The following is a 17580-nucleotide window of genomic DNA, read 5'->3' on the forward strand; positions in this document are numbered from 1 at the left end:
ACCCTGGTTTAAATGAAGATATGGATTTACAAACTACAGGCCACTAAGTACCCTGGTTTAAATGAAGATATGGATTTCTCAATTTTCCTGTAGGGTCGTGATAGGTCCATTTTCTGTCATCTAGTGGACATTTTGCTCTATTGCCCTCAGCTATGTTTAGACTGTTGTTGTCCATGTTTGCTGTGTTCTAGAGTACTATGGAATAGATTGCTTTCCTATTCCTGCCACTTTGCCCAGTCACATTTAAGGTTAGAACTAGCTTTCTAGGCGTTATGATGCTTCTAGCTTGGGGTTACATTTTTTGATAACACATCTACAGTATTTAACTTTTTAACGTGTATAGCATTGCTTACTAGGGTGTTGTCCAATCAATGTTGTAACCACTCCCTCTTCAAATTAGGGATGATTGGATAAACCTGTTCAAAAGAGGACATTGTATTATCATTTCTTTGTAATCCCTGACGAAGGTCATGCAGCCGAAACGAGTCGGATTTTTAAAATCCTTTCCATTGAACATGCCATACAAATAAAGGCGTTTTAATTCATTATATGAAGAGTGCCTTCGTCCTCCTTTTTTTTTGATGACCAATTTACCCCTTTTACCAAAGAGCACCTTCTGTCTTCTCCTTCCCTTCCTCCTCTTTTTTTCTACAAACACGGGAAACTGTTGAGCAGGAAAAACCCAGCAGCGTTGCAGTTCTTGACACACTCAAACCGGTGCACCTGGCACCTACTACCATACCCTGTTCAAAGGCACTTCAATCTTTTGTCTTGCCCATTCATCCTCTGAATGGCACACACACACAATCCATGTCTCAGTTGTCTCAAGGCTTAAAAATCCTTCTTCAACCTGCCTCCTCCCCTTCATCTACACTGATTAAAGTGGATTTAACAAGTTACATCAATAAAGGATCATATCTTTCACCTGGATTCACCTGGTCAATCTGTCATGGAAAGCAGGTGTTCCTAATGGCTTGTACACTCAGTGTATGTTCAAAAAGGCAAAACAGACTGTTTTTGGTCTTAGTCAGCACAGCTAATTAAATACGATTTATTCGCATTCCCAGCAGTGCTTTAGTACCGCGATTTACATTTAAGTGGATCATAGCACAGTAATTATTTATCCTACAGAAAGACAGAATCCCAGAGCATACAAGTCATCAGGTCCAATCACATTACAGGACTCAACGCAGCAAATCCAATTCTATTTCACATTTCCCTTTTGTGGACAGAGTTGCCAGATGTACAAATGACTGTTTGGGTGCACATCTCCAGTTGCTGTATCTCTGGTTTAGGTGAACAGTTGTTTAGATTAGACTGGTGGTCAGACTTTCTCACCTTTTAAACATTAGCAAATGATTGACAGCCAGGAGAGAAGTGACAGGATTTGGTTCACATGACAGTTTATCTCAGGTTCTTGCTGCCCAACTTTTCCAATGGGAATTATCAAAAAAGTAAACAACATTTTTTTTTAAATAATTTCCTTTACATAACAAATCACACAAAGTATGTGAGGCCTGGTTTCAAACACTATATAAGTTCAATCCTTTGAAATACTTGAGCTTTCCTAGTGCAGCATTGAATACCATGTCATACCTTGTCCATAGACCGCTTACAGGGTAAGCCATTTAATATTTCATTTTGTCATTTGGATTAATTATCACTTTAAATACATTTTTACTCATATGAGCACTTCAGGCCCTTGCCTATGAAAAGCCAAAAGGTTTGAAGATCACCCATCACATCCGATATACAGAATGTTTTGGATGGTAGGGCCAAGCTAAATTTGTCACAGTGTGATGGGAGAAGTTGATTCATAGTGACATCAGGAGTTGATTCATAGGGACATGGCAGTATAAGCAGAATCACCCTGCAAAATGCCAGTTATGCCTGTTATGTGCCCACCAGGAGATGGAGAAGGTTAAAAGCCACAGAATGCCACCCCTCACAACCTGCCAACACATTGATTTTCTGACAGAATGACTGTAATCCCGGGCAACCATACTGTCACATTGCATATGATGTATGCATTTGTAGACCAACTTAGGAAATGTAGAATGGTTACATTATCCATAATGCTCATTGACCAGACATTCCAAATGACCATGGCAATTATTCATCACAACAGTAAACCGTGGCAATTTTGCCTCACAATAGTAATTCTATTTATATTCTGTAAGGCAGACTAGTAAATTTTGCCATCATTTTTTAAGTTAAGCAATTCAAAACAGTTCAGGAGTCATAGGTGGGATCATGGGATCATTAATTCTTAACTGACTTGCCTAGTTAAATAAAGGTACAAAAAAAAAAAAAAAAAAAACAGCTTGGAAAATTCCAGAAAATGATGTCATGACTTTAGAAGCTTCTGATAGGCTAATTGGTATCATTTGAGTCAATTGGAGGTTTACCTGTGGATGCATTTCAGGCCTTCAAACTCAGTGCCTCTTGGCTTGACATCATGTGAAAATCAAAAGGATTCAGTAAAAAAAATGTAGACCTCCACATGTCCACATCCTTGGGAGGAATTTCCAAATGCCTGAAGGTACCACGTTCATCTGTACAAACAATAGTATGCAAGTATAAACACCATGGGACCACACAGCCATCATACTGCTCAGGAAGGAGATGCGTTCTGTCTCCTAGAGATGAATGTACAATGCTGGAATGCTGCCTTGTCCCTCTCAATATTGGCCACCATTAATTTGATGTTTGAGTGATATGAAATGAAGTGAACTATACCTGACAAGTATTAGGGGTTTAGGTTAATTTCCCCATCCGATGTGGGCTCTGCCTGTCAAGCAGCAGAAAGGTGCATTTGCTATATGTACTGTTAATTGATAATGGTTACTTTCCAAGCTACCAATATAAACTTTGTACGGTTGGCTTAACATAGTGGTAAGTAGAACTAATGTCCTTTTTTTCTCCAACTAATTTAAGCCTACCTAGTGAAATTAGCTAACATATCCCATTTCCAACATAAATTTTGAAGTGTGTTGAATCACGATTGCTGCTGATAGGCTACATTGATTGATGGACCATGTCAAATTGGCTAGCTAAAGTTAGTTAATAACAGATTACGTCAATATGGCTAGTTAACAAGCTAACTTTCAGGGGATAAACTAGATTGCTATATATCCAAATATTGTTTGATTTGCTTGCCATCTATAGTGGTAGTGACAGTAGTCCAACTACCAACTTTAACGGGGTGAGGACTTGCTGGTGTCAAGCTCTTTTCAAAATGCTACTTTCTGATGAAATAAGCTAAATAACACATTGTTTGCTTGGATAGCTAGTTAGCTACATGCCAAATGGATAGCCTACCCTCACGTACCTGAAAATACATGCGGTGCACTGTTCATGAAACGCTTGCAGTTACTTGCTGTATAACTCTGAAAGAGCTAAATGTGGAAAACTTGGAAATGTGTCGTTCTGAATATTCTCTTCAAGAGGGGATGATAATAAAACCAAATAGTTATAACATTTATTTAACAATCCCTTGAAAATGGAATGTGGTTGTCAATGGTGTTAGTAGATCCGGGGAGTTGACCTTGCACGCCAGAAGCCAAATTGAACCACTTGCACCATATTGTGACATTTTATTGATAATAAATCCAATTTTTACCCCTTTTTCTCCCCAATTTCGTGATATCAAATTGTTGTAGTAGCTACTATCTTGTCTCATCGCTACAACTCCCGTACGGGCTCGGGAGAGACGAAGGTTGAAAGTCATGCGTCCTCCGATACACAACCCAACCAGCTGCACTGCTTCTTAACACAGCGCGCACTGCGCCCGGCCCGTCACAGGAGTCGCTGGTGCGCGATGAGACAAGGACATCCCTACCGACCAAGCCCTCCCTAACCCGGACGACGCCAATTGTGTGTCGCCCCACGGACCTCCCGGTCGCGGCCGGTTACGACAGAGCCTGGGCGCGAACCCAGGGACTCTGATGGCACAGCTGGCGCTGCAGTACAGCCCCCTTAACCACTGCGCCACCCGGGAGGCCTATAAATCCAAAATCAGCCAAATTGTAGAGTTTCTAGAAATTAAGTCAAATCCAATTTTATTTTATTTGTCACATGCGCCGATTAAAACAGGTAGACCTTACAGTGAAATGTCTACTTACAAGCCCTTAACCAACAATGCAGTTAAGAAAAAATATCAACAAAAAAGGTTTTTAATAAAAGGGTTGAGATTGAGGTAATTTAGGTAATACAGTTGAAGTCGGAAGTTTACATACACTTAGGTTAGAGTCATTAAAACTCATTTTTCAACCACTCCACAAATTTCTTGTTAACAAACTATAGTTTTGGCAAGTCGGTTAGGACATCTACCGTGTGCATGACACAAGTCATTTTTCCAACAATTGTTTACAGACAGATTATTTCACTTATTTTACATACACTAAGTTGACTGCCTTTAAACAGCTTGGGGAATTCCAGAAAATTATGTCATGGCTTTAGAAGCTTCTGATAGGCTAATTTACATAATTTGAGTCAATTGGAGGTGTACCTGTGGATGGATTTCAAGGACTACCTTCAAACTCAGTGTCTCTATGCTTGACATCATGGGATAATCAATAGAAATTCAGCCAAGATCTCAGAAGAAAACATTGTAGACCTCCACAAGTCTGGTTCATCCTTGTGAGCAATTTCCAAACGCCTGAAGGTACCACTTGTCACGATCGTCGTATGGAATGGACCAAGGTGCAGCGTGGTGAGCGTACATTTTTCTTTATTTTGCAAATGTCGCCAACGAAACAATAATACAACAACAAACGACCATGAAGCTCTGTAAGGCTATATATGCACAAACGAAAAAAACTACCCACAACTACCAAAAGGAAAAAAAGGCTGCCTAATTATGATTCCCAATCAGAGACAATGATAGACAGCTGTCCCTGATTGAGAACCATACCTGGCCAAAACATAGGAACAAACAACATAGAATGCCCACCCCAAATCACACCCTGACCTAACCAAATGGAGAAATAAAACGTCTCTCTAAGGTCAGGGCGTGACAACTGTCACGTCCTGACCATAGAGAGAGCCTTTATTTTCTATAGTGGAGTAGGTCAGGGCGTGACTGGGGGTTAGTCTAGTTTATTATTTCTATGTGGGGTTCTAGTTTTGTTTTTCTATGTTGGGGATTTTGTATGATTCCCAATTAAAGGCAGCTGATAATCGTTGTCTCTAATTGGGGATCATATTTCAGTAACCTTTTTCCACCTTTGTTTGTGGGATATTGTTTATGTGTAGTTGCATGTTAGCACTCCATTGTCATTTTGTTTAGTCTTTATTGTTTTGTTGTGTGGTTCACTTATTTCTAGTAAAAGATGTGGAACTCGGATCACGCTGCAAGTTGGTCCGAGTATGCTTCCAACGATCGTGACAACCACGTTCATCTGTACAAACAATAGTACATACAAAAGTATAAACACCATGGGACCACGCAGCCGTCATACCGCTCATTCTGTCTCCTAGAGATGAACGTACTTTGGTGCGAAAAGTGCAAATCAATCCCAGAACAACAAAAGACGTTGTGAAGATGCTGGAGGAAACCGGTACAAAAGTTTCTGTATCCACAGTAAAACGAGTCCTATATCGACAGAACCTGAAAGGCCGCTCAGCAAGGAAGAAGCCTCTACTCCAAAACTGCCATAAAAAAGCCAGACTCCGGTTTGCAACTGCAAAAAGATCCAAAAAGATTGTACTTTTTGGAGAAATATCCTCTGGTCTGATGAAACAAAAATAGAACTGTTTGGTGATAATGACCATTGTTGTGTTTGGAGGAAAAAGAGGGTGGCAGCATCATGTTGTGGGGTGCAGGAGGGACTGGTGCACTTCACAAAATATATGGCATCATGAGGAAAGAAAATGATGTGGATATATTGAAGCAACATCTCAAGACCTCAATCAAAAAGTTAATGCTTGGTCGCAAATGGGTCTTCCAAATGGACAATGACCCCAAGCATGCTCCCAAAGTTGTGGAAAAATGGCTTAAGGACAACAAAGTCAAGGTATTGGAGTGGCCACCACTCTATCCGTCTCCTACTTATTCAGGAAGTCACCTCAAACAACGGCCATTTCGGCCCTGTCTTCACCCTTTGCCATTTCACATTCCACTCACTTATTCCACTATAGACGGCCTTCAACTGGAATGGAGGCCAACCCTGTTTGTTATGTCCTTCAGAGAAACATCTGTTGCTATCTTGCATTCGGCAGACAAAGACAGCACGCAAAACCCCTACACTTGAAACGGAAAAGGATACAAAGCAGCCACTCTCCAACTCGGCCCACAGCACCGGCCCACAATGGAACAGTCCTACAATGGACACAGCCTACCTACATACACATTCATACGGTCGCATTGGAATTGCTTTTTTACTGACAGGGTGGGTGGCTCTTAAAAGAGCCTTAGGGTTATTATAGCAGTCCAAATACGCTGCTTACTTGGAGCTGATGTACTTGGTTATGGCCTTGCTGCCCTCAGACACTGCGTGCTTGGACAGCTCACCAGGGAGCAGCAGGCGCACGGCGGTCTGGATCTCCCTGGAGGTGATGGTAGAACGCTTGTTGTAGTGGGCACACAGAGAGGACTCTCCGGCGATACGTTCACTAACGAGTTCATGATTCCTATGGCCTTGGAGGAGATGCCAGTGTCGGAGTGGACCTGCTTAATACTTCCTGTCCACTCGGAGTGGGTCATGCTTTTCTACCAAATAGCATACCTAAACAATATTCCAATAACATACCAACCACTATATGGAATTGGCCCTTTTGAAGAGGATGTGGGTGGCTCTTAAAAGAGGCCTTTGGGTTCAAGTCGGGATGTCGAAGTTCCGAAAACAGTGCGTTTAACCTCTGAAACCGTACAGGGTGGGTCCCTGGGGTTTCAGACCGTAGACCACATCCATGGCGGTAACGGTCTTCCTCTCGGTGTAGGTGATGGCATCACGGATCACTTTCTTCAGGAACACCTTCAGGACAAGGCGGGTCTCCTCATAGATCAGACCGGAGATACGCTTCACACCGATAGCGGGCTTGGTGATTCCATGGATCTTTTCACAGAGAACTTTGCGGTGACACTTGGCGCCTCCTTTTCCAAGTTCCTTGCCACCTTTTGCCTCTTTGACTCTTCCAGGCATAGATTCGTTGCTCTATTTTCCTTTCCCGACATGAATTTACTGTACTTAAAACCAACTTTATTACAATTACAGCTCATAGCTGTATGGAGGGAAACGGAGGGGGGTGAATGAATGCATCCACATATATACACACATTTTAATTTTTATTGTGCAAATGTATTTTTATTTTTTTTGTATTTTATTTTTGCTCTTTTTATGTTGGAAAATAAACTATGTGTAATTAAAGTCAGTCTTGCATGATTATGTTTTAGATGGGGGATATTTTAGGTCAGTTTCAGCATTATGTACATGGGTGTGTCTGTGGCCCATTTGGCCTGTCCGACAGCTTCCTTCAATGATGGATTATGAGTGGCTCTGTTGATGAACTTCTGATGGGTATTGCTGTGGAGACCTTCACTTTAAGTGTACGGTTGTGGGGTTGTGGAGAAAGTGATAACGTTTCTGATGGAGAGCGGTAGTTTGAGATTGGCGTCTGCAAGCCGGTAGCACAACCCATTGTGCCACATCTTGTCAAATGCTTTCTCTATATCAAAGAAAATCGCCAGGGTAGTTTCCGAAGGATGTATCAGACCACCACAAAAACAACTCCCACCACATATCCTCAGTCTCATCAAGCAGAAGAGAAAGGTCCGGAGAGATTTTATAAGAACAAGAGCACCAAACTTGAAAACAGAAGTCAATTGGTTTCAGAATCATATCAGATATCAACTCACCCTCCACAAATAGAAACAGAGGACTGCCTTCTATCACCAGCTAGATACAGACACCAACCCCCGGACCTTCTGGCAAAAAATCTAAGCAATTAAAGGAGACAACCAATAATATCATACCTGTGCTAAAGTCTCAAGACCAATTAATTGAAGACAACAAAACAAAAGCTATATTATTTAGAAACCACCTACAAAATGTTAATTCTCATCCCAATTAATCCCTCTATAACAAAGAATGGAAAAACATTGTCAACAGAGAAATATAGAAAACAGTATATACTTCAAATCTGACACCAGTAGACCATCCCCCCCACCCTCTCTGTTACTATTGAAGAAATAAAGACTCATCTGAAAAAAATGACAAACAAAGCATCTGGGGAAGACAACATTGACAGCACACACAAGCAAGCACCTGATGAATACCTGCACCTCCTTTCTAACCTCTTCACCACATGTCTCATGGATGGCCATTTTCCCCTACCTTGGAAATCTGCAGTTGTCACAATGAGTCACAAACCTGGTAAAGAGCCACACAACGTCACAAGTCAAAGACCAATCAGCCTCCACAGTCATGTTGGGAAGCTGTTTGAGGGAGCACTCACCCAAAGACTGAGGAGCCACACTGAGGAAATGGGTCTTTAACTTTAACTTCACAGGCCATGGAAGGCACACTAACTACATACTGAACTAGTATGATTCACCCCACGTTGAAACCCTCTAATAGAGATAGGCCTAAATAACTCAGAGGTCCCAAGTAGAGAGGAGGTGACTCTCCCACACACAAAATAACAACAACTCACACACCAAACATCCATTGGAAAAAATGCCCACTTTTTCATAAATGGATTCTTCAACTTTCCATATACACGGGACAACGTCAAATCCAAACGCCGAAGATATAGGCTACAGGGAAACAAATACACATGGGATGCCCTAAAGGCAAAGGGGCCCCATCATGTCACCTTGTGGAAGGCCATGTCATCTTGCAGTGGTAGTATTTTACCTGTCATTAATAACATCATTCTTCTTCTTTCTTCCCTAACAGGATCCAGCCTGACAGTCAGGGGGCCAAGAGGACCTGAGGTGCCGATAGGAGGGGTGGTGATACCTCTGTAAGCTGAAACGCAGTAAAACATTCCTCAGACACCCACCCACCCACACAATGAACAGATGGTTTACCTATCCATACAGAGGTGATAGGGATGTGCAAAAAATGTATTGTACTTTTCTTTGCTAACCAATAACAAAGTGTCTTATTATTGGTATGATGTTGCTCATTTCTGGCCCAGGTGACACTATGCCCACAAGATTGCCTCAGATGTAGCATAAAACGACGGCCACAGAAGGAGGGCCCATCTCAACTGTTCATTTCAAAAGGGACAAATGGGGCGGACCCATTGATTCCATAAGGGTCCAAGAGCACATACTGGCACTTTATCATTCAGTGCAGTATAACATCTCAGATGTGACTAGCTTTAATCTAGCAAATTATTGTTGCCATACTGGTCTCTTACCTGTACTTACTGGCTGCCAGACCTTGGTTTAGTAATATATAAATAAATACAATATAAATAAATACATAAATAGTACATAGTACATCTAGGAACAGAGTTAGCTTTTTAGGATAAGGGCTGACAAGGTTTTGACTAGGTGGGCTACAGCTAGTGTCATGAAGTGACTTTTCCCTAGCAGGTTAGGAGAATTATGTTAAGGTTATGAAAAGGGTTAGGGTTACCGGAAATGTCACTTCTGGTCATAGCTGTACTCCATCTAGTCACAATCAACTTACAAGACATCACACAGAGAGCAGACTTGAAGCACAACTGCACTGTCTGGAAGACTGCACCGGACTGAATTAGAATCCCTCCAACAGCACACTAACTACATTCCACTTTATGGTGTCACAGTCAGCCCCTCGGAACACTGACCCCCAGCATTCTCAAACACCTTGGATACCAAAGCCAAACATTCTCGAATCACTCACATGCCCAAATCAACTAGGGTGAAGGCTGCCATGAATTGGATGCTGAAAAGCAAACCTCCTTCACAGAGCAAGATCATAGGACTGGGAGTGAATAATACTCTGTCTGCAGAGGTGTTTGGGGCCTTGTGTTGAACAGCAGGTGAGTCTTTCACTAGTTCCCCTCAACTGCTTGCAATCCCCTATTCTCAACAGCCTTGCTCTTCGCTAGGCTAGAGTGCAGATACTTCACATGTACAGTACAAAAACAAATGACAGCGGGCCTGTTACCACACCCTATAGCCTAGAAAATCTACTTTGACCACAGTGACATTGCTAGTAAGTAGCCTACAGTATAATGGATAGCTCCCCCAACTAGGACATGAAGTGGAAATGGAAGATGGACACACACTGAGGAAAACTTCTACCAACATCAAATCTAATCCAATCACCCATCAAATCAAATCCTATTTGCCACATACACGTGTTTAGCAGATGTTATTGCGGGGTGTGGAGAAATGCTTGTGTTTCTAGCTCCAACAGTGCAGTAATGTCTAACAAGTAATGTCTAACAATTTCACAACAACACACACAAGACGCATCAATCTAACCAAGGCAATGGAATTACAATGTATGCATGTATGGGCGAGCAACGTCAGAGCGGCATAGACTGAGATACAGTACAATAGAGTAGAATACAGTATATACATATGACATGAGTAATGCAAAATATGGAAACGTTATTCAAGTGACTGCTGTTCCATTATAGTGGTTGCCGAGACGAAGAAAAAACACACCTTAGTGGAACCCACGTGGCAAGACAGAAAGGAAGACATGCAGAGGGACTAGTGAAGAGGACATGAAGAAGACAGGAATTATATCGAATTAAATGAAGAAAGGGGCTCAGAACAGGGTTCAGCCGAGATGCACTGTTGACACCCTCTGCCTAATTTAGGAGCTCAAAGGAATACGTAAACTCATGTAGGGAGAGATCTCACCGCCACCTACTGGACCAGAAGTCATGTGGCCAACACTCTGCTTAAAATCATTAGGAGCTATAAGGAGTCAGACAACTAACTGGTCAGTCAAGTCATGTAGGGAGGGATTTCATTGCCACCTGCTGGATCAGAAGTCATATTGCCAACACGGGCCTTAAATGCATTAGGAGCTATGAGGAATAAGTCTAATCATCATTCAAGCCACGGAGGGAGGCATTTGAGCACCACCTGCTGGATCTGAAGTACTATTCACAATGGCCACAGAGAGCCATCATTGCTCAACTGGTGCCATTTCCCCAAGTATGTGGTTTTAAAAAAAAACAACAACAACAGATCATCAAATAGGCAGTGCTTTCAAAACTCCAAACACATGTTCAGGTAGAGTACACCAAATCATAGTTACTTTTTCACCCAACTTAATCAGTGTTTCATCTACAAATACATGCTGCACATTGCAATAAATGTGTTTATGAAGTCATTGCTTTCCACAATGCAATGCTCACATTACTTTTGACATGATATTCTATTTCATTTGTTAAAATGTATTTCACTATTACTTAATCTGACTGCTCTGAAATCAGAATCACTTAACCGTTTGGTGTTGACCTGCACATTTTCAGCTGGTTTTTGTCTACTGCAGATTTGGAACACTACATCATGACAATCAATGTATGTTTGTGAAGTATAAAATGAGGGTCACTTCAAATGGTACTACTTGATTAAAAATGGATTGCAAACTGTTCTCTCTAACCTAGAGCATTATTTTTCTGTACGCTCTCCTACTGGTATATGGATTGTAAAAAAAAAAAACGTTTGAGATGCCATTACATTATATATCCTGTATAACTTCTTCTCGAGGACTATATATTACATCAATGCACCTCCACAATCGTTTTGTTGCAGTGACTTAAAAAGTGGAGATGCCACAGATGACCAGGGAAAGTGGGGGAAATAAAGTGGTTTCTGCTTATATAGATACTGGAGCCTATTGGATGAGGGGTGTACTGAACTGTGCCTATAGCGTGTCAAAATTTCCTCAAACGGGAAATAGCCCTTGCCAACTGGGCAGAGGCGGTGGCCATTTCAGCACCACGGTTACTATGAGAATATTTAGTTCCTTATGAAGTCTATGCAGCAACCAGGACGCACCTGCAATGTTGATAGCAATTCTTGTCATTTGTCAAGTAATAATTTGACCGTCGTTGCGGCTGCTTTTGTACTGTTTAATAAGAGCTGTTTTGCAAACTGTTGATGTTTAAATCAACGGATTCCTGCTGTCCTAATACCTTTTCTGTTAAGGGAACTCTGATCTAGTAAATCCAAAGGTAAAATGTGAACCTTTGTGACTGGGTCTAAGTGTAGTTATAAAGCCCTTCTTACATCAGCTGATGTCACAAAGTGCTGTACAGAATTCAGAATTCATGTCAAATAACTTAATATGATTCCCATGGCCTTGGAGGAGATGCTGGTGTCGGGGTGGACCTGCCTCAGGACTTTGTACATGTAAATGGCGTAGCTCTCCTTCCTGAACTTTCGGTACTTCTTGCCGCACTTCCCTGCGGTCTATTTGACAGCTTTCTTGAAGCCCTTCTTGGGCGCGGACTTTGCTGGCTCGGGCATGATGTTGATGTCTCGTTGCTTCTCAGAAACAAATGAGGGGTGGAGGGCGCTTACCTGTCTTATGAAAAGGAAGCTAAGCATGTTCAGCTGCCATGGACACACCCCTGCTTTCTCATCCCTGCCATTTGCCCAGTGGAGCTCTTGCGCTCAAAAGAGTCTTCCACTCAGAGGCGGGCTTCCCGAACAAAGACAAATGTGTGGGATGCCTTCCCCTCCCCTCCCTCTTCTCTCACATTCTGTGATGGATGGGGAATTGTGTGTTTCAAAATGTGTGTGGGGGGCACGATTGCTGCTCTAAATAACGCTGATCCTAGAATTGCCCACTTTGGCACTGTCACACATAGGCCTCACTCTCTGCATGAAGGCTGCACTGAACAGAGTCCTGTCATTAATATTCCCTGTCCACTCGGATTGGCTCATGCTTTCCTACCAAAAAGCATACCTAAACAACATTCCAATAACATACCAATCACTATATGGAATTGGCCCTTTTGAAGCAGATGTGGGTGGCTCTTAAGAGCCTTTAGTTTCAAGTTAGGAAAACAATGCGTTTTACCGCCGAAACCGTACAGGGTGCGTCCCTGGTGTTTCTGAGCATAGACCACGTCCATGGCGGTAATGGTCTTCCTCGTGGTATGCTTGGTTTTAGGGGCGGAGTCACGGATTTCTAAATAAATAATACTTTTAATATATTGAACTGGCTTCTTACCAAGGAGCTGCTGCTTTTCCTTCCAAGACTGTTTTGGACATTGAGGATCTCTTGAACCACATGACGACTACTGATTCGGGCTGCCCATTTATCAATGGAAGTCATTTTGTAGATTTTCTGGTCTGCCAGAATCAATGTGTGTGTAGCCTCTTGATGGCAACATCCATATTGCCAGAATTATCAACAGTCGTAGCTACTATCTTTGCTCAGCTCTATCTCAAACTCTTCCAGAATGTCTGAGATCTCCTGCCACTACTTCGCCAATTTGCGATTTTTACACTGCCCTGGCTTGTGTATTGCACTGTAACAGTGAGATAGTGGTCCTGACAGAAGCTGGTCCACCCGTCTGATGTGATGGCCAGCTTTGGCACGTCCTTCAGCTCAGTGATCACATCGGCCTTTTCTACACCATACCAGATAGGAATGAATGTGTCACTGATGTAACTTGTTGGAGGGGTATATTTGGGGTTGAGTGCCTTGCTCATCTCCCTACAGTAAAAAAATATAGTTTCCATGTGTTGAATTATCATTATTGTGTTGTGTATTGTATTGTGGAGTGATGGGACTAACATACAACCCTTTTACACTACTATATCCTAAAAATTAATACAACTCAATAAATACTGACAGACTGTTACCTAAAGCCCTTGGACTCCACTGTTGCAAAGGGGTGTAGGCCTTTCACAATGAACTTGGTCACAGCTAGGTGGCACTCATTCACCCTCTCCTCAGTCATCCTCACACTAGCTGCCAGCGTGAAGGGGCTTTGGGCATGTCTGGCTTGGACCAGCGGTATTAGAGGGAGGCATTGGTTGGTTAGAGGGAGGCGTGGGTTAGAGGGAGGCGTGGGTTGGTTCACATATGATGAAAATTACAGGCCTCTCTCATCTTTTAAGTTGGAGAACTTGCACAATTGGTGGCTGACTAAATACTTTTTTGCCCCACTCTGTGTGTGTGTGTGTGTGTGTGTGTGTGTGTGTGTGTGTGTGTGTGTGTGTGTGTGTGTGTGTGTGTGTGTGTGTGTGTGTGTGTGTGTGTGTGTGCGCGCTGTAGCGTGTGTGCTGTAGTGTGTGAGAGACACAGGCTCCGTGCGAGATCTCTCTCTTCTGGATTGGGAATAGCTAAAATGCATCATAGACGAATGCCTTAATCTTATTGCAAATTAGAAACGATTGGTGAAATAAAATGTGCAAGATAACGTTTAGGTTAGCAATAATATGATGTATGATGTAGGACATGTATTTTCTTAATTTCTCCAGTACTGAAAGCGGAACCGATAACGTTGGAGCTTATCGATACTACGGTCTTTCATAATTTAGCCCCGGGCCCGTTTCATACCGGGTTTCGGTACCCATCCCTACTCCAATCTCGTGCTTCCTGTTTACAAAGATGTGCAAAATACTGAGGTGGTCTGAGGAAGCAGACGCGATGCTACAAGACTGTTTTGCTAGTACAGACTGGGATATGTTGCGGGATTCATCCGATTGCATTTAGGAGTTTACCACAACAGTCACAGGCTTCATCAATAAGTGCATAGATGATGTCGTCCCCACAGACTATAAGAACGTATCCAAACCAAAAACCATGGTTTACAGGAAATATCCATCTAAAGGCTAGCGCAAGGGTGCCCAGACTTTAGTTAGATAGGAAGAGGGTGGAAAAAGTAGATCCTAACGCGGTCTACCCCCCCGCCCCCTCCCCTAGCCAATATTAAATAACATTTCACCTTATTGATTGGATGATTTGCACTGCATGCTGTCAGCAAGCTTTGTATAGTCTGGGTTGTAGCTACTGATTGCTATCTTCAAGCAGGTGTCCAGGTGATCGATCATCTGTTAGAGTGGACCGTTATTTTGACTTGATGATCTTGATGTCAAAAAATGTTGACTCGCAAAGGTAGGTAGATCCAAAAAAAAACGCTGTCAAGTACATGGCAACTTTTCTCATGTTTTGATATTTTTCCTCCATGATAAGGTTCCGAAAGTGTTCCCCTGATGCCCTCAATTTGATTTGGAGGTCACTTTGCAGAGTCAAAATTTCACTCTCGACGGCTGATGCCTCCATGTGAAAACATTATGCAATTTATTTTGCAATTTCGTCAATATCAACTTCCACACCAAACATAAAGCACATAAATGTTGCCACAGGTTCCAAGATCGCAAAGTCTTGAAAGCGTCAGTCAAAGTCTGCGATAATGTTCAACGTATCGACCACAGTCACAAAGTGCTAGTGCTCTTCCCTGACTTTCAAGCTCTGACATATTTTTGAAATTCCTCAGTTCATGTTGCTGCGATTGTGAGGACAGCAATTTCAATTTTTGTTTACATGCTGTCAGTCACAAAGCGAATCCTTTAAAAAATATTTGTGTATTTTCCTTGCAGTTCAAAATTGAGCTCATTCAGCCGAACAGTTACGTTGGTCAAAAATGCTCAATTTAACAGCCACACTTTGTCTTGCAACTGCTCATATTCTGCATCTTTTGAAGCCAGAAACTCCTCGATTTCAAATAACAGATCCCTAAATCTCTGCAGGAATTTACCTCTACTAAGCCACCTGTGTCGACACATCAAATTGAAGTGAAAAGAACACTTACGCATTTATGTACTTTAGGTGCTCTCTCAAATCCTCATCCATCATTTCTCAGTGCCACAAGTTCCAGGATCACCTGGACACCTTTCAATACGGGACAGGGACATGGATGCATACAAGAAAGCCTGCTACCACCTCCGACGAGACATCAAAAAGACAATATAGGAGGAAGGTGGAATCCTATTACACAGTGGAATACTATTACATAACACCATCATCCCAGACACTGTAGACCCACTCCAATTTGCATACCTCCCCAACAGACCCTCAGATGATGCAATCTAACATTATGGGCTATTGTGTGTAGGCCTGTGACACAAAATCGCAATTGAATCCATTTTAAATTCAGGCTTTAACACAACAAAATGCTTTTAAATAGCTATTTTTTAACTGTGTCCAGCAAAACTCCACCACCTTTATGTTAGAGTGGCCGGACGGAAGCCAATCTTCAGTAAAAGGCACATGACAGCCCGTTTGGAGTTTGCCAAAAGGCACCTAAAGAAACAAGATTCTCTGGTCTGATGAAATCAAGATTGAACTCTTTGACCTGAATGCCAAGCATCACGTCTGGAGGAAATCTGGCACCATTGCTACGGTGAAGCATGGAGGTGGCAGCATCGTGCTGTGGGGGTGTTTTTCAGTTGCAGGGACTGGGAGACTAGTCAGGATCGATGGAAAGATGAACGGAGCAAAGTACAGAGAGATCCTTGATGAAAACTTGCTCAAGACCTGGGGTGAAGGTTCACCTTCCAACAGGACAACAACCCTAAGCACACAGCCAAGACAATGCAGGAATGGCTTTGGGACAAGTCTCTGAATGCCCGTGAGTAGCCCAGCCAGAGCCCGGACTTGAACCTGATCTAACATCTCTGGAGAGACCTGAAAATAGCTGTGCAGCAACGCTCCCCATCCAACCTGACAGAGCTTGAGAGGATCTGCAGAGAAGAATGGGAGAAACTCCTCAAATATAGGTGTGCCAACCTTGTAGCGTCATAACCAAGAAGACAACGCTGTAATCGGTGCCAAAGGTGCTTCAACAAAGTACTGAGTAAAGGGTCTGAATACTTATATAAATTGGATATTTCAGGTTTTTATTTTTATAAATTAGCAAACATTTATAAAATCCTGTTTCTGCTTTGTTATTACGAGGTATTATGTGTAGATTGATGAGGGGGAAAAACAATTTAATACATTTTAGAATAAGGGTGTAATGTAACAAAATGTGGAAAAAGTCACGTGGTCTGAATACTTTCCGAAAGCACTCTGTTAGGGGCCTCGCCTTCACCTACATAACTCAGCCGGGCCCGGTACTGGCCAAAATGGCCAGAAATGGGAGCCATGATGGTAAGGGTTGGCTAATCACTGTGGGAGATAAGGAAGGTGGACCACAGCTTACTGGCCTCGTCCTGGCATTGTGTGTTCACTAGTTGAGTTCAAGTGAATGAATTGCCATCCCCAGTCTCTTTGTAGGCTCTGTGGTAAGGTACTCCTCAAACATTGTGTAGCACCCACCTGGGTGATGCCAGATAGGGCGCCAAAGGGTCACTGCACCTCAGTTACAGGAAAAGTCCACCTTGGAGTAACCACTCAGGAGATCTGTGCCATTTCCAAACCAATTCTTCTGTTCTTGTTAAAATAAAAAACAATAGCTAACTAGCTAGTTAACTAGCCTCTTAGTTGTCTTAGCAAACCAACTGACTAGCCAGTCTATGATGTTATGATAACCACTGTTTGCCTGGATTTAATTAGTTATCGTTTTCCTTTACTGGTCTGGCTGCTTTGTACATTTCCAACTGGCGGCGCTGTTGCACATTTCCGGGTGCGCCAGCTGCTGTTAAACACAAAAGAA

General features: G+C 42.4%; 1 protein-coding gene and 1 pseudogene across 1 annotated transcript; both read right to left on the reverse strand.

The window, feature by feature from the left end:
• Positions 1–6446: 6446 nt before the first annotated feature.
• LOC139423873 (histone H2B-like) lies at positions 6447–12433 on the reverse strand (annotated as a pseudogene).
• On the reverse strand, positions 6855–7145 carry LOC139423874 (uncharacterized). Its single transcript, XM_071175516.1, has one exon. The coding sequence runs from the start codon at positions 7143–7145 to the stop codon at positions 6855–6857; it is 291 nt and encodes a 96-aa protein (XP_071031617.1).
• Positions 12434–17580: the final 5147 nt, after the last annotated feature.

The sequence above is a fragment of the Oncorhynchus clarkii genome, chromosome 13 (assembly GCF_045791955.1).
Source record: "Oncorhynchus clarkii lewisi isolate Uvic-CL-2024 chromosome 13, UVic_Ocla_1.0, whole genome shotgun sequence".
NCBI lineage: Eukaryota > Metazoa > Chordata > Actinopteri > Salmoniformes > Salmonidae > Oncorhynchus > Oncorhynchus clarkii.

What these genes read in the sequence shown, in the direction of transcription:
- LOC139423874 (XM_071175516.1), bottom strand. Translation starts at nt 7,145, where the DNA reads ATGCCTGGAAGAGTCAAAGAGGCAAAAGGTGGCAAGGAACTTGGAAAA.